The sequence below is a fragment of the Rhinatrema bivittatum genome, chromosome 4, assembly GCF_901001135.1.
Source record: "Rhinatrema bivittatum chromosome 4, aRhiBiv1.1, whole genome shotgun sequence".
Lineage (NCBI taxonomy): Eukaryota > Metazoa > Chordata > Amphibia > Gymnophiona > Rhinatrematidae > Rhinatrema > Rhinatrema bivittatum.
The window spans coordinates 27,058,807-27,083,376 of record NC_042618.1 but is presented as its reverse complement, the minus strand read 5'-3'; the positions used below and the strand labels follow the sequence as shown (position 1 = coordinate 27,083,376).

The following is a 24,570-nucleotide window of genomic DNA, read 5'->3' as shown; positions in this document are numbered from 1 at the left end:
GGCGCGTGCCAAGCCGCGCAGCCTGTCACCGTTCCCTCCGAGGCTGCTCTGAAATCGGAGCGGCCTCGGAGGGAACTTTCTTTCGCCCTCCCCTCACCTTCCCCTCCCTTCCCCTACCTAACCCACCCCCCCAGCCCTATCTAAACCCCCCCCCTACCTTTATCCTCGGATTTACGCCTCCCGGAGGGAGACGTAAATCCACGCGCGCCAGCGGGCTGCTGGCGCGCCGAGACTTGACCCGGGGGCGGTTCCGGAGGGCGCGGCCACGCCCCCGAAATGCCCCGGGCCGAAACCATGCCCCCGGGCCCGCCCCCGAAACGCCACATTGTTCGGCCCCGCCCCCAACACGCCCCCTTCAGAAAACCCCGGGACCTATGCGCGTCCCGGGGCTCTGCGCGCGCCGGCGGCCTATGCAAAATAGGCGCGCCGGTGCGCAAGGCCCTGCTTGCGTAAATCCGAGCGGATTTACGCGAGCAGGGCTTTTAAAATCTGCCCGTTAGGGAATAGCCACTGCTATTAATTGCATCGGTAGCATGGGATCTTCTTAGTGTTTGGGTAATTGCCAGGTTCTTGTGGCCTGGTTTGGCCTCTGTTGGAAACAGGATGCTGGGCTTGATGGACCCTCGGTCTGACCCAGCATGGCAATTTCTTATGTTCTTATGTTCCTATGCATTTATAGTAGACTTTTAATGACGCCTGAGTTGACTTTATGCTGCTTTATGAAGAAGGATCCGGCCCAGTTAACCTTTGACGGTTAACAAAAAACCACTTGCACAAAATAAGTTAGGGATGAACCATATTTTAATGCTAAACACAGTGCAAGAATAAAGCAGAAGTACATTTATTATGAAGATAAATGAATCACAACCAGAACAGCGAGGATAATAAATCTCTTCTATCTTCTAGGAACATAACTGGAAATTAGTGAGGCAGAGACCCCCTCCCCCCCTACCACCACGTACGCCCCCTCCTCCTGCCCACACAAACATTCCCTTAGCATTTAACAGTTCCAGGAACACTTCCATAAACGGAGCTGCAAGTCATTACAAGAATAAAGGTTTTCCTTCTGCAAAACGGTCCATCCAATACAAAAAAAAAGCACTGGAAGGGGCTGCCTCAGCAGGGACCCTTCGCTCCGGTGCCCGGAAGCGCCCTGGTGTTTAGTGAGGGGAAAGCTGCCTCCACAGCAGTGACACCACCTGCACTGTTTTACAAAACCACTGAAGCAACATGGAGGCAAAAAGCTTACAAATATTACAAAAGAATGCGCCACCCTTAGTGTTTTCTTATTTATATCCATGAAAAAAAAGAATCTTTCTGAACGGTTCGCGACGTCTGTTCTTCGTGGAGGTCGCGCATCGCCCCGTGGTGACGAAAGCAGAGCCTACCGCGCGTTTTATCTCGTGCGGCCTTTGACTTGCACGCTCCCACCGCACTCGCTCAGCGTGGAAGGCTCTTGCGGTTGTCGCGCCAATTGGCCGAGCTCATGGTGGGCGGCCTGTACGCAGGGCTTTGCAGTTCTGATTCCCCCCATGGAAAAGCAGGGCTACACGTCTCCGGCCACACAGTGTGGTTAAACAAAAAAATAAAACCAGGACCGGGGTCAGCCTGTCCCGAACAGACAGAGGCAGGCGATAGCCAGCACCTTCCTCCCCGACCCACCTCACTCCTGCCTCCTGGACTGCACTTCACTGTAGTCCTTAATAGGAAAAGGAGAATTACAGGTCCCAGAAGACCCTGGGGATAGGAGTTAGAAAGAGACAGGGCCAGCTCTAGAGGTCCAGAGTAACCCTGGCTCATTTTGCATCTCTGAGTTTTCTTCCGTTGCGGGCTCATGGAAAAATATAATCTTTACTAAACGCTGCGTTCTAACGGCCTGCTGATTCAACAGGAAACCCGACTTCTCACGTAAAACAACCTAACGAGGCTTTAATGACGGAGGCCTGCTCATGCCCAGGGTAGTAATCCATTTCTGCTGCAGTGGCCTTAGAGCCGGGCTCTACAGCACCGCTGTCCTCTGTGAAATACATTTCGGACAGAACGTTCCCAGGTGCATCGCTTCGTGCACCGTCCGGCTGCATCTACCATGATCTGCCTGTGAGGGCAAAAGGCATTTTTGGCTTTGAAATGTCTTAGTGTCTCTGCAGTCGAAGCAGGGAAACAGAACCATTGCAGTCCTGGGGGGTTTTTTTGTGTTTTTTTTTTTACCAAGGACTTTTCTCCTGAACTGGAATCCAGCGCCGTCAGCCATAATTCGGAACTAGGCAGGGATTTTTTCCTTCTATTTTATATCGTGCCCCCACCATCCCCACTTTGTGACTAGTCTGGTCACTGCAGGGTCAGTCCTTCAGCTTGGGGGCCACGCACCAGGGCGCCCTCTGGAACCCCCTGTAATGGTCCTTGAATTTGCCACTAGATGCCACCCTTCGGCAATGATCGCAGCTACCTCTTCCCCCTCCCCTGCCTCCCCAGGGTGAAGAAAACAGACTTGACTCGGGGATTGAACCAGGGGCCTTCCACACGGCAGTCTGCCAGCACCACCAGGCCAGCCCTGCAGAACCAACCAGCTCTAGGTTTTTTTTTTTCAGGATAGGCGGATCTGAGCCTTATACTTCTGATTTTCCTAAGCGAAGCATGCAGTGGGGTAAATCCAGGACTGTATCAACTGGTCCTGCAAAAAAAAAAAAAAGAATGGAGCCATTCAAGAAGCCCTGCATTATAGATCATCCTCCTCATCTAGGCAGGGATAGGATTAGCTTAATTTACTTCCAAAAGCCACTGATCTCAACCGGCAAGGTGGGTGCTTCCATTACGCAAACTAGGCAGTTGCTCAGAGCTCCGTAACTTTTGAGGGAGGCAGCAAAATCCTGCCAGGCCCTGACGGTTGCTGTGCCAGAGCCAATGCTAGCAAAGAGAAGATGATGTACTGCAGCCCCTGCCGCCGGTAGTGAGCTCTCTGGGGAACAGGGAAATACTGACACTCTTAGACTCAAAGAGGGCATTCTCATCATGTTTTTTCCAGTTTAACTACAAACAGGCAGCGAATAAACCAGGCACAGTGCGTAAACCACCAGGAAGCAATACAGTGTCGCACACACCAACTGCAAAGGATGTAGAAACCCAAAAGGTCAACGTCTTGCAAAAACGTCTGCATGCAATCCATTTCTGTCTCTCAACTCAGAAGTTCTTTAAAACAGTAAAATCATTTTAAATGAGTAACTGTTATGAGAATCACTCTTTCCTGCACCGTTATACCTTCAGCCAAAGATGGTCAAACAGGTTCTTTGCTCTCCTCCCCCCGCCCAGGCTAGGCAGGTTTTCAGGATATCCCTAATGAATATGCCTCTACTGTATGCAAATACATCTCATGCATATTCACTAAGGATACCCCAAAAAGCCTGACTGGCTAAGAGGTCCGAGGACCTGGTTGAATACCACTGTCTTCCATCGATGCACTTCAAGCTCCGAAAGCCTTCAGTGAATTAGGTCTCCGGCCAATCCTCAGTTATCAGCCTTAAGTCACAGGTGGCAGTTTCATGCTAGCGTTAGCCGTCGGATCTCGGGAAAGCAGTACTTTTGAGGCTATCTCTGGGTGAGAAGATTGCTACTGTTGGGTTGGGACACCCTGCCAATGACAGACCACCACCTGCCTCAGCACCAAACATCCACGATGCAAACTGATGAGCTGCCTGGGCTGGAAGTGGAGGAGAAAAGGTTTTGACAGGCAAAATGCAGTCTGGAGAAGTATATTTAATAACTGGGCACAATGTTGTAGTACGCTGCATGTGGCTGACTCTTATAAAAAAGCCTACTGACGTATAAAAAATACATGTACAAAATTACAAGGGAAAATACAAACGTATTAAGATGGTTCCACAGAGTATTCTAGTGCAGTGCAAGTCAAAGGGAAACATAGTTGTAAAATTACTGTGATCAGGCTGTCATTTCAAATGTAGGACTCTGCATGCCCACGGGCTGCCTCGCACTGTAGATCGGAGGATATTAATAATATAAACATGACAGAATTACAAACCACCAGTTCAACTGATTGAACTGAAACTGGTCGCCCATGCTTTCCGGACCTTTGAAGAGTATTACCTGGTGCACCAATGCCATTATGAACACCACTGACACATAAAACTTAACCTAATTCTCCGTAATCAGAGCTCTGTTGTAAACTGGCTGATGGGAATCTTTTCACGATCCTGAAATCCTTTAAAAAAAAAAAAATTCTCTTGACAAAAGCAATCTAGCATCAAACACTGAATTCACACTTGCTGATGATTTTCTGCCTATTTAATTTGTTCTGAACGGCAGAAAATTAGGGTATCCCAAGACCTTAAGACTTTTTGTTGACATTTTCACCCAAACTGTTTTAACTCTGCATGGGGAGCTCTTATTGTCCCACATTTAAGAGTATACCTTACCGAGATCTGAAGCAAAGTCATGAAACCGAGGTTGGGCACGACAATGTGTGTGTGATCCAAGAGCTGTCTCCCATCAGTCTAGGCTTCTCTGCTGTACCTGAGGGAGAAGAACGAGGGGGTCTAGAGCCTGAGGCTTAGGGGTGAATTTTAAAAGCATCGCTCATGCTAAAAGGCCCATACACGCGAGTATCTGGGCCACGCGTGAGCAACGCATATTTTAGAAGCCGCAAATTACATGCTTATATGCTCATGCTCAAACAAAAAGGGGTGGAGTTTGGGGGGGTGCGGGTCATGAGTGTTTCGGGGTGGGGCTAATAGTTACACGCATAAATCCGTATTTTAAATCCAGCGGCTGCAATACGTGGCGGGCTGTTAGCTGCGCGTGTTTACTTCTGTTTTTGATGAGGTACAAGTCTGTATAAATCTGTTTAGGTCTAACCTAACCAGATGAGGAGTCTGGGTCAACTGGGGGAGTGCAGGCCGAAGAAAGAGAGGGATCTGGATGACCTCGAGATGGACAGGGCCAACTGGTAGACTAACCGGTAAAACTGAGAATGCCCTTCCTGTGAGCATGTTTTAAAACGCGCTTACACAGGCGCGTTAAAGCCGACAAAGTCCTAAGCAAGATATGCAAATCACGCTTGCTCGAATCACGGCATCAAATTAGGAGCACACATACATGCAGCAGGCATGCTTCAAACCACGCGGTAAGCATAGTTTAAATCATACGCACGCAACTGCACACACAGTTTAAAATTCCAGTGTAAGTGTGCTTGTGCGCCCATACACACCTATATGGGCACCTACGGGCTTGTTCTAAAGTTACCTTCTTAAAACATTTGCTCCTGCTTCAGAAGAACTCATACAGGAGTTCAAGAATGCGCTGTGCCACTGCCATGCGAGTCGCCCTCTCCCTGTGCTCCAGAACCAAGCTGAGAGCAAAGATTCTGCCCTCATTCTGCTCTTCACCTCAACTCTTTTCTTCTTCTTATTTTTCTGTGTTGCCTACTCCTATCTTTTAGGATTCTGCATTTTAAATGGCCAGGCCCTATGCAGCCAGGTCTTCATAAGCTAATGGTTCCCAGGCTGATCCTCGAGGTCCTTTCAGAGGGCTGGGTTTCAGGATGTCTAGAATAAAAACGCATGCAAGCGTTTGCACAGTGAAAGGTGAATTTTCAAAAGGTTGCACACACAAAAATTAACGTAAACAGAATATACGGAGTCAACATTTCCACATATAAGATGTTATTTTTATAACACAATGTGGGGTAGATTTTCAAAGGGGTAGGCGCATAAAACCTACCCCAAACCCCCCCTGCGCGCACCGAGCCTATTTTGCATAGGCTCGACGGCGCGCGCAAGCCCCAGGACGCGTGTAAGTCCCGGGGCTTGCAAAAAGGGGCGGTCGGGGGTGTGGCCAGGGGGCATGGTTAGGGATCGGGGGTGTGACCGGGGGTGTGACCGGGGGTGTGACCGGGGGCGTGTGGGCGGTCCAGGGGCGTGGCCGAGTGCCCTGACACAGCGGCCTGTGTCGGGGCCTGCTGCGCCGGCGCGCGTAAGTTACTACTGCCCAGAGGCAGTAGTAACTTTTCCCATAAAGGTAGGAGGGGTTCTAGATAGGGCGGGGGGGGGGGGGGGTGGGTTAGGTAGGGGAAGGGAAGGGAAGGTGCGGGGGGGTAGAAAGAAAGTTCCCTCCGAGGCCGCTCCGATTTCGGAGCGGCCTCGGAGGGAACGGGTAGCGCGCGCAGGGCTTGGCGCACACAAGTTGCACCGGTGTGCACCCCCTTGCGCGCGCCGGTCCTGGATTTTATAAGATACGCGCGGCTTCACGCATATCTTATAAAATCCAGCATACTTTTGTTCGCGCCTGATGCGCGCGCGCTCTCTTTTAAAATGTCCCCCAGCATGCTTATAGATTTGGTAGCTTACTAATATACATTTACTCCTGCTCTTTATCTGGCATAAGTAAGAGTAAACATCTTAAATGCGAAATACTGACTAGGTGGGTGGTCTGGGTGAACTAGGGTAAGTTCAGGCTGAAGAGCCAGAAGGGTCTTGATGACCTACAGATGGACTGGGCAAACTGGTAGACAACGTGGTAAAATTCATTGATACGCGCATGTTGGAAAATCTGCCAGCTTGCACATAAAAGCTGATTTACGGGGGATAGATGTGTATGAATTTCGCATGTAAAATTTCCCCATGTATATTTTTTAAAGTAAGAAGTAAAAATATATGCGTAGAGCAGTGGCATGCTACTTAGCTGGATACATTTATGAGGGGTAAATGTGTATAAATTCCGACTTATCTGGCAATGTAGCACTACTTAGCCAGCTAAGTCAGATCAGTTAAGTCTCAAACTGAACTGCTTATCTGATAACTCTCTCTATTTGAGACTTATCCGGCTATATTATTATCCGGCTAAGTAGCACTATTTGAGACTTGTCCATCTCTCTTATGTAGCTGGATAAGTAGTGCTTTTTAAGATTTATGTGGCTATCTGACTTATCCGGATAAGTAGCTCTATTTGAGACTTATCCATTTCCCTTATGTAGCCAGATAAGCAGTGCTTTTCAGACTTAGCTAGATAAATCAGAACTTACATGGCTAATGTAAATATCTATTCATGCACATGTTTTACTTAAGCACGAATACCGCAGGGTAGGTTTACATGAATTTTATAACCCACGCTCATCATATGCACCCAGGTTATAAAATACTGGTGTCGATGTGCGTGTGCCCATATACATCCATATTACGGGCGTATGCACAAGTGTTCTAAAGTTACTCTCAAAAAGTAGGAAAATATACCACATGAATATTTATTGTAGATATCCTGAAAACCAGACCTGCTGGACGGAGCTTGAGATGGGAGTTGGACCCCAGAGCTACAGCCTAGCAGTACAACATGCGTCCTATACAGTGCATGAACACTGGGAAAGATGACATTTTATAAAGAGAAGACTTTAAGAATGGATACAGACTGTTGGCACAGGCTCTTATATTAAAATGATTTTTTTTTTTTTTAATAAAAAAGCTGAGGCTTCATTTTTAGGAGGAATTTATTCAGAAGGATTTCCAGTTGTCTCTTCGCCTAGGGAAGGTAATTTTAAAAGAAAACATCCTTTTATAAACATTGCCTGCCCGATAGAGGGGTAAAAGTGCTCACATAAGACCTGTCTGTGTGCACAGTTACCCACAATGAAGAGAGGCATTTGGGGGTGAGGGGGCTTCATTTATGTGCATAACTTCCCAATTTAAAAAAAAATAATAATAATATGCACATCCATTTCCATAGCAAAACTGCCCGCACCAAACAGCGCATGTGAGCATTCGTGGTGGAGACAGTTTCAAGTTCACTGTGAAAATTGGTGTAACTTACGCATGCCCTTCTCTCCCGTTTCCCCTTTGCAATGTACCCTATTGCAGATGTTATTTCTTTATTATAAATTTACTATAAATCTTTTATTATTATTATTATCAGTTTTATTATTAGCTATCCATAGAATACATATTATGTTGAAGTTGCACGTGGGTTGTATTTGCATATGTATTTGAGTTATTCATGTAACTTGTGTCTCAAACTTTCTAATTTTACAAATGTTTCACTGTATCGCTCCTTCGCGACGGTTCTGTTGTACTGTATACCGGTATTATCAGTGCTCTCTACAGGAATGTCGGTATATAAGAATTTAAAATAAATAAATAAATGTAACAGCCCCTAAATAATCTGCTTAGTCCCATGCTTGATTTCCCATTTTCCTCTGGGAGTTTTATGGTCTCTGAACAGGGAGCAGATGATTCTTATGTCCCACTGAGAGTTTCTCCCGCATTCCTAGATGGGTCTTTATTTGATCTTTAATTTGCATTCGTCATTTGAGCTAAACCACCTCATTCCTTTTATATAGGGGGAGGGGAGGAAGGTTCTCATCTGCTCCAAGGAAGAGTATGTCCTGTTGTAGCAGTATAACATACCCACATGTTACTACAGGTTACAGGCTCTCTCGTTCTGCCACGCATTCAGCTCACAGCCTTCAGCTGCCTTTTTTTTTTGTTACTGGCTTTTGTGCAGGGCACCCTTAGCTTGCTTTAAAGCGGTATTTTTTTCTTGCTATCTGTACAATTAGTCTTCTGACTGTCTTGACAGCAGACGTTAACAATTGCTGACCTCCTCCATTTTACATGTCACGCTGTCAAAGCCCATTAGGATTGCTAAATTACATTCCACCTAAACTGAGGACAAGCCAAACACTAGCCATGCAAAATGCGTATGAAGTAGACAACGGGTGAAACGGCGCTTGTCGGCATTAGGCGTGTCTTATAAAAGTAGAGCATTACCTTGCAAGGCACAATATGATAAACCCGGGGTTCCTAATTCGTCTTCTCATTTGGTCAACGACAGTGCTCACTTTAGCACCTTTCTTCCTTTACAAAAGCGCCCGTCCATCCGTTCTCTCTTCACCTATCCCTTTCCTGGATGTTCAAATGCTGGCAGGCATGCAAGTCATTCGCAAAAGTGAGAGTTATATTTACCTTAATTCCCCAAACCAAAAATGTCATTATTGAAAAGACTTTTCCCTACGGAAAAAAGCAACGCTTTCTGCATTGACGTCTTTTGCCAACAGTTTCCCTCCGTGAACAGGAACCTTCGGAAGAACGACTGTCCAGTAATTTCACAGCGGCAACAAAAATACTCAAGCCACGGTGTTTTAAACGGCGTTACTACTTCAATAGTGCCACAAGTACACGATAACGAAACGGATGTTTTCTTTCCTGATGGTAGCAGGAATCACCGAAAACAAATACTTTTTTGTCTATAAGCATGAACATTGAAGAGGCCCTGCTAGAAAGGAAGCCTAAAACTGCAAAATCGCCATTTCCTTGGGCCCTATGCCTTTACGTGACAGATGTGGTTGGCTACAGCCTTTTGCTCTATTCTGAGGCACGGCGCAGAGATCGGTCTGTACATCCTTCTCTTAAGCAGTCCATCAGTGAGTACTTCCACTACTTTGGAAAAATGAAATTAAGTTATTTCCTTCAAAAGCGCTTATTCTTTTACAGATGCAGCGAACGTTGTGCATGTGTGGCTTAACTGGCTGAGCAAAACGACTGCATGGAGCTTGTTCTTCATTGGGAATGTTTAGCACCTACATACAAGAAGGCCCCCTGCCTCTAGCTGATCCTATGTGGAAGGCAGAATTAACTTAGGCTTAAAACAGAGTCACCAGACTGCCAACGCCTTGAGTCTAGGATGCTTCCAATGCTCGCAGCTTCATTCTGGAGATGTAAAATTTGACGGCGAAATTCACGTTTTCCACAGCTCCTTCTGCCCTAAGGAAGAGTCTTAGCTTGTGCAGCCACCTCTCTCTCAGTGTACAGGTAGGGTCCGATTTACAAAAAGTGTTTTTTTTTTCCCCATTCTGCGTCCACAGGAAGAAAGCATTTAGCAAAAAAGGCCCATAGTGGCCATGGAGAAAATATGGTGCTCTGAATATCTATTAGTTTTTGAATGGCAAGGATAGGAGGTGTCTTATCTGAATTTTTCGGGTTATGCTCGGAAAGCAGCCGACACGTTTCCAGCAAGTCTGGAAAAATCAGCTAATTAGACATGGAAAAATGGACTTCTTTTTTCCCCAGTCGCTACGGCCGGGGAACCTGTTCACCAAATGCTAGGGGACTGTAACAAGCCTGACATGTCAATATCTGTGTTTTCAAAATATTGATCAGCAAGAAAAAGGAAAAAAAGCGCTAATCCTAACTGAGGCTGGTGGAAAACCAGGACCCTTTATAAGCAATGTTTCCAGCAGCCTTGATCTTTTTTTTTTTTATAGACAACTTGTAAAGAGGTGTACAGTTTATGGATACAAAACATTTACTAAAACTTTCACATCTGTAAGGTTTTGTGACATTTATAAATTTTAGAAATTACCAACTTAAAGCTTAACGATGGTATCTTTTTTTTTTTTTTAATTTGGGATTATCAGCACTAAACAAACATGAGAAATTCAGAACACGGTGTCATCTTCTCCCATCTGTAGTTCCCATAGCTTCCAATCTTCTTAAAAAGTAAAGGCATATACCACTCCTACAACCACAATGTTTCCAATTGTCGCTATGATGGCAATCCACAGCAAAATGGCATCGTTTGAGGAACGGGGCGGCTCTTCCGGCAGGTTCTGAGTAGAAGCTGCATGCACATTGGTCGAGGAGTTAAATAAGGAATACTCTGTGCCAAAGTCCTCATTGGGCGAATCCATAAAAGCCCCTCCCATAACAGGAAGCTGTAAATAAGGATTGGAGAGTATTAGAAGATAGTTTTTATGCACATTAATTTATAAACATTGCTTACGTTGATAAAAAAAATCAACTTTAAATTCCACCTGCACAGAATATGCTACTGCAGAGAGCAATGGAGCACAAAGCAGTGATCAGCCTCTTGTTCTAGGGCGCTCCTCTGAAAGCAGTGTCTCGGTAAACGGGAATACTCTAGAGTTAACAGTTTTGGAAGTCTACCTGGTCAAAGTGATGCAGCTTTCCAAAGTGTCAAATCAGTGAGCTGAATGTGCAGGATCTCAGTGGGTAGGTGATACTGTTATTGCTCACTTTTTACATATACAGTATGGTAAATATTTGATGCATCTACTGATGAACCAAATAGCCAGTTACCCTTCATTCCCTTATTGAACGATACTCTTACAGGAAAACCATACTTTTGCCTGTACTGTCACACGTTTCAAAGAACACAAGTCACGTTTAGTATCAATTACGCTGGTTCTATTGTAAATGTTCATTTTGGGGGTTAATTTTTTTAACAGCCCACTTAAGAAAGGTGGTAAATATGCGCAGTTGGTTGTACCAATTTTCAAAGTGAACTTGCCCGTGTACATTCACTTGGAAAACGATCCCACCAACACTACCTGCACACAGGTACACCTGCTAAGTCACAGACAGAAAATGGAAATGAACATTTACATGCATACTTTTGAAAATCCAAAAGAACATGTGTAGGTCCAAACGTCTGCCCACCTCTGCTTCCAGGAGCACCTCCACTCAGTCCAGGTAACCTTAACACGCATACAGGGCATACATTTACTCACTTAAGGCCCGGTTTTAAAAAACCCGGTGGGTGTTAAACCCGGGAGATATGCGCGTGGCCCGTGGGGCCTTTTCAATCTCTCGCTACGCACTGAAGAACGGGTTAGAGAAAAAGGGGCGGCCCGGGGACAGCGTCATCAGGCACCGTCCCACTGAAGCGCGTGCCGGCAGCCGGCCAGCCCGCACAACCTACTGCTGCTCTGGAGAGCAGGTAAGTGTTAAACCAAAATAAAGTTAGTGGAGGTTGGGGTGGATAGGGGAAAAGGGAGGTCTTTATTGGAGCGGACTGGGAGGGAACTGGGGAAAGGGCCTATCACAAGGCCGCGCACATCTTATGAAATTTCCCCTCCCTCACGCGTGCGAGTCGGTACTTGTACGACCCGATATAAAATCGGCTCCTCCACGTGCACACGCCATGAACTATGCGCACATGGACTCCCGCGCCTCAGCTTTTAAAATGCATATTGGATAGGCAATTCTATAACAAGCCATTTGTATGAGTAAAGCACCATTCTGTTCTTGAAAATTACCCTCTTTAAGCCCTTATTTGTACATCTTATTACGCCGTTGTGTTGCATTCTTTCTATCCCTGTTTGGAAGAGTATTACCCACCTGCAAAACTTGTATATTCATATTTGGATCTTAAGTAGAAACCTTTTTAAAATAGGGTTTGCCAAATAAGTTGACAAACACAGCAAAATTCTGCAGGTTCCTCAAATCTGTTTGAAAAAAACATTTTCTTCTTTTAAGAGAAATCTAAAATGGATCTCAAAATCCACTTTGTATCTTTGAAAAATCTGACTTGAGATTGCCTGCGACAGTCTGAAGGTCCAAAGATGGATCCTTTTAGATCCAGTTCAGAATGCTTCCAGATCTTCTGGGGGAAAAAAATCCCAAACAGATCTGGGAGATAAGTCAAAATTTTCATCAAAACTGGAAGCAGACTGAATCCAGCTTTCTATTGTTTGCACGTTTCTTAGCTTGAACCACAGACTCAGCATCCCCATTCCAAAAGATTGCAGGTCCGGTTCTGCTGTTCCCTCCTTGGTTGTGCGCTTACTAGAAATTGCTAATACATTCTTTTTAAAATGTAAATGCTCCTGGTCTGGAAAATGAGAAATTTGAGAACATCTAATAAAAACGGAACTGCACTGATGGAAAATAGCTACCATATTTAAACAAAGAGAAGATGTGATGACCTATCCTTCAATTCCCTGTCCCTGCTCCCCCACCCCAAGATTTGGCAATCCCCAGTGTTCACAAAGGCTGTGCCATAGACAGACAACTCCAGTACAATCTAGGAACATTCAGAATGCTTCTTAGTTACTCTCATTAATGAGAAAGCTTCCCTAGCGGAAAATGTTTGGTAAGACGATTCGTCTATGCCGAAGAATGCATTCCGTGTCTTAACCAAACAGATGGAACTGAGCTGTTTCCAAGAAGATTAGAGCGAACACAAAGAGTTTCTAAAAAAAACATGATATCCCAAATACTCAAATGCTGAACACTGAACAGTCAATTCTCAAACCGAGCTAGGCACCTGCAGCCTCCAAGTCATGAGAATTTGAGGGAGACATAGCAGATAAGTGAGGAGGCCAGAGGGAGTAGGATTTAGACTTTCCTCCAATCTAATCAGAGGCAATGCCTAGGTTCAAATCTTACTTTGGGATTATATTTTTCTCTTGAACCGGTTCAAATCTGTGCAAATATTCAATGCAGCATATCCAGGGCCCGGAAATAGTGCAAACATCTTTAAATAGAAGTTGAACTGTGATCTGAGCAGAGTCAAAAAACTATCCAAACCAGAGAAATCTTGAAATGCAAGTCACATCATGAATGATCCAGATTTTATCTGACCCAGTTCACAATTTTTAATGATTTAACGCCAAAACCCAAATCTGTACTGGCATTAAAATACCAGCTGTGAGGCTAATTCCCCACAACCTCCTGTGGCAGCTTTGGGAACCGTCCAGGAACATAACGAGACTTGACTAGTCCAGTTCTGGTACGAGTATTTATTTTCAGTGCTTCACACTTACAGAAACAAAATAGTGGTTCCCCTTGTGTCCGGTACAATTGTCAGGTAAAGATACTCTGTACGAATATACCAGGAGGCCCTACCAGCTACCTGGGATCTCCTCAGGTCTGTTAGGCCTGGGTTCTTATGGTAGGGTGGAGGGCACCTCCCTTCACCCAGAATACTTTATGGTATTCTGCCTTAAAAGAGGACTGGGTTAGAAACCTGAACTGGGCTCCTTAAGGTGGAACGAGGGAGTTGTCAGTACCCGCCGTCACACCTCGAATTTATGGCGCATAAACTGACATTTTTTTTTATTTCTGAAAGTCTGAGGCTCTCTGGTTCTGTTTTGTCAACATCTTCAGATTAAAGCATGATTAATGGCTCGTGTGTTGTACTTGCTTACATTAATGCCACTACTGTTTTAGCTTAAATCAACTACAAATCGGTTGCTTGCCCTTCAGTCTAATAGCATACTTGGTGTAATCAATATCAATATTTATTAAAATGATGAGAGCTGCCTGTAAAGGTCTATAATAGAGCTGTGAAGTAATATGCATATTTTATTGTTCTGCTACCAAATCTTATTCAACTTGCCAGTAAAGAGAGATCAATCACAAAACTCTGAGCCTGTCCTGGCCTAATGAAAGACCCGATAGCGCATATTGTTTCTGATGTATTGCCGAGGACAACCCAGTGGAAAAGCTGGAATTAAAGATTCAGCCCCTTTGTCAATTTGCTTCTAGCCTTAAACTATGAGAAATCTCTGTTATTAAACATAGCATACATCAAAAAATGCCCAATGACCCAATCACATCACAGCATAAAAAGGCACAACGTATGTTTCAACTCGCGCAGCAAAACGGCAGGCCAGCTGCTGAGGATTCGGCAGCGTATCTCCTCTATTAAGACAGTGCCGCACTACGACTTCCGGACGTTCTTGTGTTCATGACGACCATTTCAAAGAAAGGTTTCAAAATTGCAAAACTTGCTTGCACGTTTAACCACTGCAAGCCACAGGGCCAAGATAAAAGGCTCAACAGTGCTCTGGCCTGCCACAGCAACGATACAATTCACAGGCCGGAGAACTGGTAGCTGCACGTGGCCTGGTTTTCCCTGAAAACAGCATCTCCAAATGGGTTTATTCTGTGCAATGGAAACGATGAGACCCCCCTCACACAACTGTGACAGATAAATTGTTTGCGAAGAATAGGACACTCTGTGAGGACACGCACAATATTATAATATGATAAGAGGACCTTCATCGCTGCAGGCGCTGGGCATCGCCACCTGGCTTTAGAGTTGCAAAGCCGGCTCCTCCTGCTTAGCCCAAATGTAATCATCGCTCCCAGAAGCAGTTTTTATTTGTCAGTGTAGAACTTTCAGAATGCAAGTAAAACACTGAAACGTCCATAAAAAAAAAAAAAAAAAAAGGAAATGCGCGTTGAAGTGCGCGCAGAATGGTGTGGTCAGCTGAACGCACCTTTCCGCATCGGCCTGAAGGAGCTTACCACTTTAAGTACCCCTCTAGTATTATCCGCCTTGGCGATAAGGCCCGAATAATATTTCCACTAAACCCGCTGAATGAGCAGCGGTGGATGAATGGCAGCTCGGGGTTAGGGACAAGGGGAGAAAGCGGTGAGAGTGGACGGGCTCTTTCCCTGTAACCCCCCCCCCCTCCTCGGTGCCCTGCTGATCCTGATCCTCCTTCCCCAGCGCCCCCCCATAAATTCCCCAGTGCCCCTAAAGTCCTTCAGTGGAAGCCCCCCTACCCCTGGTGATCCTCGAGCCCCTCTCCTCCGCAGCAGCAGCAGCTCTCTTCCTCTCCCTCCTCGGCCGGTAATCAGCTGGCTCCCCTCCGCTCTGGCGCGTGCCCTGCCTGCTGTTTCCCTCGCACCAGGGCGCGGGGGCCTGCGATTCAAAAGCCTGGCCTGCCTGTGCGACTCCCTGGGCGTGGCAGAAAAGGAGCAATGCCGCGTGCTTCTCCTTGCCCCCCTGTCTCCTCTCGCCTTCTCTCCAGCAAGGGCACTGCCTGCTCGCACTTCTGGATTAAGTGAAAACCTTTTTTTGTGTCTGTTTTTTCCTCTGCGAGCGGGTGGGGGTCTGCTTCGCTATCGCCCCCTTCCCCTTTTGTTTCACTGCGATACAGGAGGAGAGGTGGGGGGAGGGGAAGGTAAATGAGGGAAGCGACTGGATCAGGGAGGGAGCAGGATGGCCGTTTTCTCCTCCGCCAGGCCGATGCATTTACGGGCGCGCGTTAAACAGGCGTTTCACGATTGAGCGCCCGCTCTCCCAACGCGCGTCAATGCCTCTCTCCCGGGCGCCCGATGTAATATTTAAATCGGCTGCTGTGGTAAAAAAAAAAAAAAAAAAAAAAGGAGGCACTAGGGACAATAGCGCACCCCTAGTGCTCCCTCTGCAGCGGGCGCCCTGGGACAACGGATGCTCAGTTTTACGAGCATCCCTTTTCCTAACCTGCCAGCACACTTTTTTTTTTTTTTTTTTAGGGTTCTCCTTTTTCAGTTCCTCAGACACAATATCATCGCGAAATGAAGTCGGAGGAACTACAGAAAAACTCCTCAAGAATTAAACGCTTGCTCGGAGGAAGGCATTCATTTTTGAGGGTAAAAATGCGCACATCAGGCACACGTTTTTTGGGGTTTTTTTGCATCGGGGGAAATAGCTAAGTCTCATCAACATGAATTTTCATGTGATGAGCGCTATTAGTTACGCGCTCTGTTGGACGCTCTAACCCCCCGTTTCGCATCGGGGGTTATGGACATGCATCCAAAACGCGTGCCCAGTCGTGTGCTGAGCCGTGCGTTGTGGCCAGTGCTCGGTATTGCATCGGCCTGTGTGTGCTCCTGGCTCACTTCCTCCTCTCCTCTTCCCTGCAGGCTGCCCGGAGGGGAGGGGCTGGAGCAGAACACCCCTGCTCCTCTGCCTCTTAAGCCTGAAAAGAAGAGCCCGAACTGCGTTCCTAGCCTTCCCCCCGGAAATTAAGCCCTGAAGAGAAAGCAAAGTGGATGGCAGCTTCCTTCAGTAAATGCAAAAAAAAAATCAAGGACAAAACCTCTCCTCCTCAATCAGCAAAATGAACCCAAAGTCTCTACTTTTCCACACAACCAGTCTGCAAAAGGTGGGGCTAGAGATGATTCCTCTTTCCAGAAGAAATGAAAAATTTTTTTTAAAAAAGGGACTAAAAGAAATGCTCCTTCTCCTTCCAGACCCAAGCCTTTTATGGAAACGAGCAACAACCACTGCAGCGGCCCACAGGGGAGAACTAGAAAACAGGAGGTGCGCTTACCCTCTACCTACGCTGATGGAAAGTCGTTTTAGTAGTGGATCAGCGGGGCTCTACGTACATAAGAGGCGGTCAGTTACATTGTGGCCCTGGCCCCTATTGATAAAAACAAACCCCAAAACCTCCTTCCATCCTCCCACTCTTCAACTAACCATGCTTCATGTGCAGCTGCGGGGCGCTCGACAGCGGTGGTGCAGAGCAGGCTTCACGTGCAGCTTCGGCGCACGCGACAGCGGTGGTGCAGAGCAGGCTTTATGCGCAGCTGCAGGATGCCCGACAGCGGTGATGCAGAGCAGGCTTTACGTGCAGCTGCAGGACGCCCGACAGCGGTGATGCAGAGCAGGCTTCAAGTGCAGCTGCGGGGCGCCCGACAGCAGTGGTGCAGAGCAGGCTTTACGTGCATCTGCGGGACGCCCGACAGCGGTGATGCAGAGCAGGCTTCACGTGCAGCTGCGGGACGCCCGACAGCGGTGATGCAGAGCAGGCTTTACGTGCAGCTGCGGGTCGCCCGACAGCGGTGATGCAGAGCAGGCTTTAAGTGCAGCTGCAGGACGTCCGACAGCGGCGATGCAGAGCAGGCTTCACGTACAGCTGTGGGGTGCCCGACAGCGGCGGTGCAGAGCAGGCTTCACGTGCAGCTGCGGGGCGCATGACAGCGGCGGTGCAGAGCAGGCTTCACGTGCAGCTGCGGGGCGCCCGACAGCGGTGATGCAGAGCAGGCTTTACGTGCATCTGCGGGACGCCCGACAGTGGTGATGCAGAGCAGGCTTCACGTGCAGCTGCGGGGCGCCCGACAGCGGTGATGCAGAGCAGGCTTTACGTGCAGCTGCGGGATGCCCGACAGCGGTGAAGCAGAGCAGGCTTTACGTGCAGCTGCAGGACGTCCGACAGCGGTGATGCAGAGCAGGCTTCACGTACAGCTGCGGGGTGCCCGACAGCGGCGGTGCAGAGCAGGCTTCACGTGCAGCTGCGGGGCGCATGACAGCGGCGGTGCAGAGCAGGCTTCACGTGCAGCTGCGGGGTGCCTGACAGCGGTGGTGCAGAGGCAGGCTTTCCCCACCCCTCTCCTGGAGGCACCCCTAGCCGGTCGGGTTTTCAGGAGTCCCACAATGAATATGTGCAAGAGAGATTTGCGCACCCCGAGTCTCCAATACACGCGAATCTCTCTCACGCATATTCATCGTGAATATCCTGAAAACCCGAACTGCTGGGCATGCCTCCAGGTCAGGGTTGGCAAACTCTGGTGTAGAGGGCTCAACTCCCCGGCACCCCGATTTAAGTTTGTAATGGTAAGAGGAAGGGCATTCAAAAATGTGCAGAATATGCCTCAGGACTTAAAATCAGAATGAAAAGGGGGAATTTTACCGGGTCTCATCAGTTTTAACTGCCAGCTGCACTCATGTACTTTGCTAGTCCTGTTGCTTTAAGACCTCATTTTACTTTTCTTGCATGTTTTGTCCAAGTATCTCTGTACAGGCTCCTTTCCCCGCTAGTCTGGAAAGTCAGATTTTTACAAATTCCGTCTCTGGCATAATTGCTTGTTTGTTCCTTTGAGATTATTTTTTGCAAACTGCTGTACTGTGCTTAGTCTCTTGCAGCTTTCATTCCGTCTTTTCTTCAATAAAATCTCTCTTGGAAAGCAGCCTGCTCCCAAAAGACTAATGCGCGCCATCTCTGGAGCAGAGAATAGAAGAATTATTCACTCTGGGATACTTGCCGAGGGTTTATTTTTCCATTGCAAAAGAAATCTAAAAAATTGGAGAGGGCCATGTGAGAGCAAAGGGAGCGTTTACTGCTGCCGCGGATCACCAGGAGGACCGTAAAGTGCAGCCGGCATCATTCACATTTCAAATTCCCTGAGCTTTCAAAGAGCACACGGAGCTCTGCTTCAAAGCATGGCAGCCTACCCGGTCTCATGGACTGCTGCTCCTACTAAACGTTGTCACAACCTAGGAGAACTCCAGCTTTTTTGCATTTTTTTTTTTCTCCAGGACCGATGTGGATTGAACTCTGCACAGCTAAAATCAGAAGCATCCCCTTCCCAGGACGTTTCTCCCAGTGTAATGGCCTATGCTACGGCCCACAGCCTGATCAGCGACATGTTCCTATTCATCAATTGTATTACTAATCAAATAGCAACCTCACGGGCAGGCCACGACGGATGGCTTTAAAGCATCCCACCACCGATAAAAGCCGCTCGGCCAGTTAGACCAGGGCTGAGCAAACATTTTCAGCGGTGCTCCCTCTCCCTTCCATCCATGCACTTGCTTGGGGTCCTCCCAAGATGGTTTACTGTACCCATGCATGTGTGTGGGTGTGCATATATACATATACTATACATATAGATATATGCACGCCCACATCCACACAAATGTGAAGGGTACTCCGACAAGAGGCTGAAAGCCCCTTTTTCTCTTCAAGCTGCTGAAAGTAGTAATCTCACACACAAACACACCTGGGGCAGAGAGAGGCAGACAGACACAGAGAGAAAAATAGATACCTCATACCCAGACAGACACAAAGACCCCACACACACAGACAGAAAAAGAGACAAAGAAACGTTGCCCCCCCCCCCCTCCACAAAGAAACGGAAACCCATCTAGACAGGAACAGACTCACAGACATACCTCACATGGAACCCCCCCCCCCCCCCCCGACACACACACACACACACAAGCACACCACCCCCAGACAGAAGACACACAGATACACCACAGAGAGCAGCACAGACGCAGCATACCTAGACAGACAAACACAGGCAGACGCAGAGAGAGACACGGGCAGGCAAACCTTATCACACAGAGACACAGGCCACAGCACACCAGACACACACATACACCACAGAGAGCAGCACAGACGCAGCATACCTAGACAGACAAACACAGGCAGACGCAGAGAGAGACACGGGCAGGCAAACCTTATCACACACAGAGACACAGGCCACAGCACACCAGACACACACATACACCACAGAGAGCAGCACAGACGCAACATACCTAGACAGACAAAAACAGGCAGACGCAGAGAGAGACACGGGCAGGCAAACCTTATCACACACAGAGACACAGGCCACAGCACACCAGACACACACATATACCACAGAGAGCAGCACAGACGCAACATACCTAGACAGACAAAAACAGGCAGACGCAGAGAGAGACACGGGCAGGCAAACCTTATCACACACAGAGACACAGGCCACAGCACACCAGACACATAGAGAAACACACACCACAATGGTAAGCGCTGGAAAATGTTTCAGAAAACTTAGTAGCCAGCCTAATGTTTGTAGGAGATGAGAAAAACTCCATCCCACCCTGTCCAACTTTTGGATGGCTTTTTTACTGTTCTCTCTCATTTTTCCTATTTTCCTCTCTATTTTTGGATTTTTCTTAGTTGGCTCATCTTTATTTTCTTAGGATTACATTTGCTTTTTTAACCTTATTTTTTTTTTTTTTTTTGCCTTTATTCTCCCTTCTCAGTCTCCTCTCTCTCTCTCCCGTCCTTCTTTTATTTTCTCTGGCCTCTTCATCCATTCCCCTCCCCGACCTCACCGATCCTCTTACCCTGGCAGGGTGGCAGCTCTTTCTGTGTTGTGGACACCGCAGAGGCTGTTCCCATGTCCGGCTCTGCTGCAGAGTAAGCAGCATCCCCCCCCCTGGACCCACCCCAGCTGAAGCAGCTCCTCTCCCTGGCCCATCGGAAGATTCACGGCTAAGCTGCGGCCTAGGTTTTAGGAGTTTCCCGCCCTCCGCAGCTTACAGTGCCTGCACGGCACCAAGACTTAGACATCATAGCCGTATTTTTCTTCCCCGATTAGGCAGCCAGTTTCCTGACCCCTGGTTAGACCTTCTCAATGTGTTGTATTCCATGATTGCTTAGTTTAGTGGTTAAAATCGTCTACTGTGTACATTCTAACTCTCTGAACAGGGAAAACAGTATATGGAACTCAAGCTGTATGGAGCTCAAGCTGTACTCTTCCAATGACGCAGCGTGCGTTTCAAAAGCCGCATTCACTGCACAGTGACACAGGGTCACACCTTCATCAGGGCACCTAGGCAGCAAACGGATTCTGAGAATTATAGAGCCAGACCTTTCAACCCTACGGAGTGGCTAAAGAGCGAACGTTTTCTGATTTTCTAATATTTTGAAAGGCAATACCCTGGAAGCCTCTGGGTTAGTATCCCCCGATGAGTGTCCATCCACCATGTAAGGAGAGAGAGTTGGAAGGTGGGTGCAGCGACCCCGCATGTTGAGTGCCATGCCAAGGGCTCGTCTTTCAATGCTATTGATAGCCTTGGATTTTAATTCTGATTTTTAGTTTTGCGTTGTTTTTATGTGGAGTACTGGCTTAAGTTATTGGTGTGTCCTTATTTTACAACTGTTTTAGTGTATGTGCATCTTTGGCTATTAACCTGTGTTACATATTTTGGGTGTGATTGCGTATTTATATGGTCGTTTATGGTATTTTTGTTTTAATTTTATGTTGTTTCAGTCTACAGGGACTGTTAATCTGCTGCATATGAATGCTTTTGTATTTTGATTATTGTGCTTTAATTGATTTTAATACTTTTTGTTTAATGAGTTATGTTGTTAATATTGCACAGTGCCAGGAGCAGTTAATTGGAATGGCTATTAACAAAATCATTAAGTTAATCTTATTCCCTGTAATCTTTACTGAATAGCAACTATGTCGTCTACATTATGCGTCATTATTAATTAAAGAGATGACTCTAGCACTTCAGCCATCATTCTAACATTTGGAGGTAATTTTAAAAAGAGTCACCTGTGTAAGTGTAACATAGCATCGTAGCAAATTTAAAAAGCCACTTACACACGTAAAGTGCACTTACATGTGAATATCCTAGTGACAACTCAAAGGGATATAGTGTAGCAATTTTCAAAAGCCCACTTACATAGGTAAAGTACATTTACAAGTGCAAACGTTTTTTCAAAATCAGGCCCTTAGGGTTTCACCCTTGAAATACCAGATCTAAACAGACAGGAATGTAATATAAATCAGAATAAGGAAGGAAATCAAAGGAATCCAGGCACTAAAACTCACACTGCATCTTAGCATGCATGTGGGTAATACAAATTATAACCTGCATGCTAAAATGCCACTAACAGGCAAAGCACTAAATTATAGCACACAGACAAAATTAGTTAGCCTCAGTAGTGTACACACAGTAGTAGTCTGCATGTTAACTCAATAAATTATAGCATCTCAGTACTTCTCTTGCCTGAGCACTAAACAGCATGTGGAAGCCACACAAAATAGCGCCTACAAGCTTAAATGGAGCATGCGCAGTCTTCTTTTCCCACTGTTCCATCTCCTTGTTTCAAAGTTGTATCGAAGTAAGGATTGCTTGTCAGTACCGTCAACTCTGACCATCCCCTCTACGAGTACCTTACAGTGTCTGGCCAGCAATGGTAAAAAAAAACAAAACATTCATGCTAGGGTTATAAAAGTGGGTGCGAATACTTATAAAATCTTACTAATTTTCAAAGGAGTAAATGTAAATGCAACATACTATCCTAGCAATTTTCAAAAGCCATTTACCTACATTCCCTATTGTCTTCTCAATAGCCTGTGTTGTAGCAATTTTCAAAATCCCACTTACACGGGCAAAGTGCATTTATGTGTGTAAAACCCGGTTTTAAGGGCCTGATTTTCAAAAGCATTTGCAGGCTTAAAACAGAGTTTTATATTCGTAAATGCACTTATCCGTGTAAGTGGGATTTTGAAAATTGCTACAATATATGCCATAGAATTAACTTGGGCAAAACCTATTGTCGAGTGAACATAACGCAGGTAAATGGCTTTCGAAAATTGCTAGGATAGTATGTTACATTTCCATGCGAAACTCCTTTGAAAATTCCCTTGTAAGCGTGCAAATGCTTTTGAGAATCAGGCCATAAGGCTGACCATAACTAAGCCCCAATTGACTCTGCCAAGACTTATGAAAGAGTTAAGGGATGTTGGGTAGCTTGCAGGTTTTATAGTGAACATGGATAAGACAGAGGCTTTGAAGGTTAATTTACCTGAGGAGGAGGTGGATCTTTCGAAGCAGAACTTTCCACTTAGATTGGCCAAGGAGTGCATAAAGTATTACGGATTAAAATCCAAGGTAACATTACAAAATTATGTCAACTTTTCCCAAGGCTCAATTATTTAAATCTTTTCCCATATTGTACTGTGTACAATTCTGGTCGTCGCATCTCAAAAAAGATATAATTGCGATGGAGAAGGTACAGAGAAGGGCAACCAAAATGATAAGGGGACTGGAACAGCTCCCCTATGAGGAAAGGCTGAAGAGGTTAGGACTTTTCAGCTTGGAGAAGAGACGACTGAGGGGGGATATGATAGAAGTGTTTAAAATCATGAGAGGTCTAGAACGGGTAGATGTGAATCGGTTATTTACTCTTTCGGATAGTAGAAAGACTAGGGAGCACTCCATGAAGTTAGCAAGTAGCACATTTAAAACTAATCGGAGAAAGTTCTTTTTTACTCAACGCACAATTAAACTCTGGAATTTGTTGCCAGAGGATGTGGTTAGTGCAGTTAGTATAGCTGTGTTTAAAAAAGGATTGGATAAGTTCTTGGAGGAGAAGTCCATTACCTGCTATTAAGTTCACTTACGGGCGGATTTTAAAAGCCCTGCTTGCGTAAATCCGCCCGGATTTACGTGAGCAGGGCCTTGCGCGCCTATTTTCCATAGGCCGCCGGCGCGCGCAGAGCCCCAGGACGCGTGTAGGTCCCGGGGTTTTTGGAAGGGGCGTGTCGGGGGCGGGACCCGATGACATGGCGTTTCGGGGGCAGAGCGCGGCGTTTCGGGGGCGGGACTGGGGGCGTGGCGCCGGCCCGGGGGCGTGGTCCAGGCCTTCAGACCAGCCCCCAGGTCGGAGCACGGCGCGCCAGCAGTCTGCTGGCGCGCGTAGATTTACGTCTGCTTCTCGCAGGCGTAAATCTACGGACAAAGGTAAGGGGGGGGTTTAGATAGGGCCGGGGGGGTGGGTTAGGTAGAGGAAGGGAGGAGAAGGGAAGGGGAGGGGAGGGTGAAAGAGAGTTCCCTCCGAGGCCGCTCCGATTTCGGAGCGGCCTTGGAGGGAATGGTGACAGGCTGCGCGGCTTGGCACGCGCCGGCTGCCCAAAATCGGCAGCCTTGCGCGCACCAATCCAGGATTTTAGAAGATACGCGCGGCTACGCGCGTATCTTATAAAATCCAGCGTACTTTTGTTTGCGCCTGGTGCGCAAACAAAAGTATGCGAACGCGCTTTTTAAAAAAAATCTACCCCTTAGAGAATAGCCACTGCCATTAGCAATGGTAACATGGAATAGACTTAGTTTTTGGGTACTTGCCAGGTTCTTGTGGCCTGGATTGGCCACTGTTGGAAACAGGATGCTGGGCTTGATGGACCCTTGGTCTGACCCAGTATGGCATGTTCTTATGTTCTTATGATAACCTGAAGGTGTATTCAATCATGTTAAAAAAAAAAAAAAGCAGTTCAGGACATTTGTAGGAAGAGACCTCCAAGAATTATGTACCAGGATAAAAGGGAAGGAGGACAGAGTCCTAGATTTTAAGGTTTACTATTTAGGAGGTTAAATATAGAACGGCAAAGGGAAGGGAATGAGAAGAAGTGGGAATAGAAAGAGCAGAATATCTGGGAAAGAACGCCTACATAGTTTTTGCCATGGTTGGCGATGCATAACATTAAAATT

General features: G+C 46.7%; 1 protein-coding gene across 2 annotated transcripts in view; it reads right to left on the bottom strand.

The window, feature by feature from the left end:
* Nucleotides 1-10,360: 10,360 nt before the first annotated feature.
* C4H14orf132 (chromosome 4 C14orf132 homolog) overlaps nt 10,361-24,570 on the bottom strand; it is a 46,120-nt gene continuing 31,910 nt past the window's right edge. For both annotated transcript variants that reach the window (XM_029597887.1, XM_029597888.1), the window contains exon 2: nt 10,361-10,708. In XM_029597887.1, the coding sequence (XP_029453747.1) occupies nt 10,487-10,708 (222 nt within the window). In that variant the 3' untranslated portion in view covers nt 10,361-10,486. The remainder of the gene's footprint in view (nt 10,709-24,570) is intronic.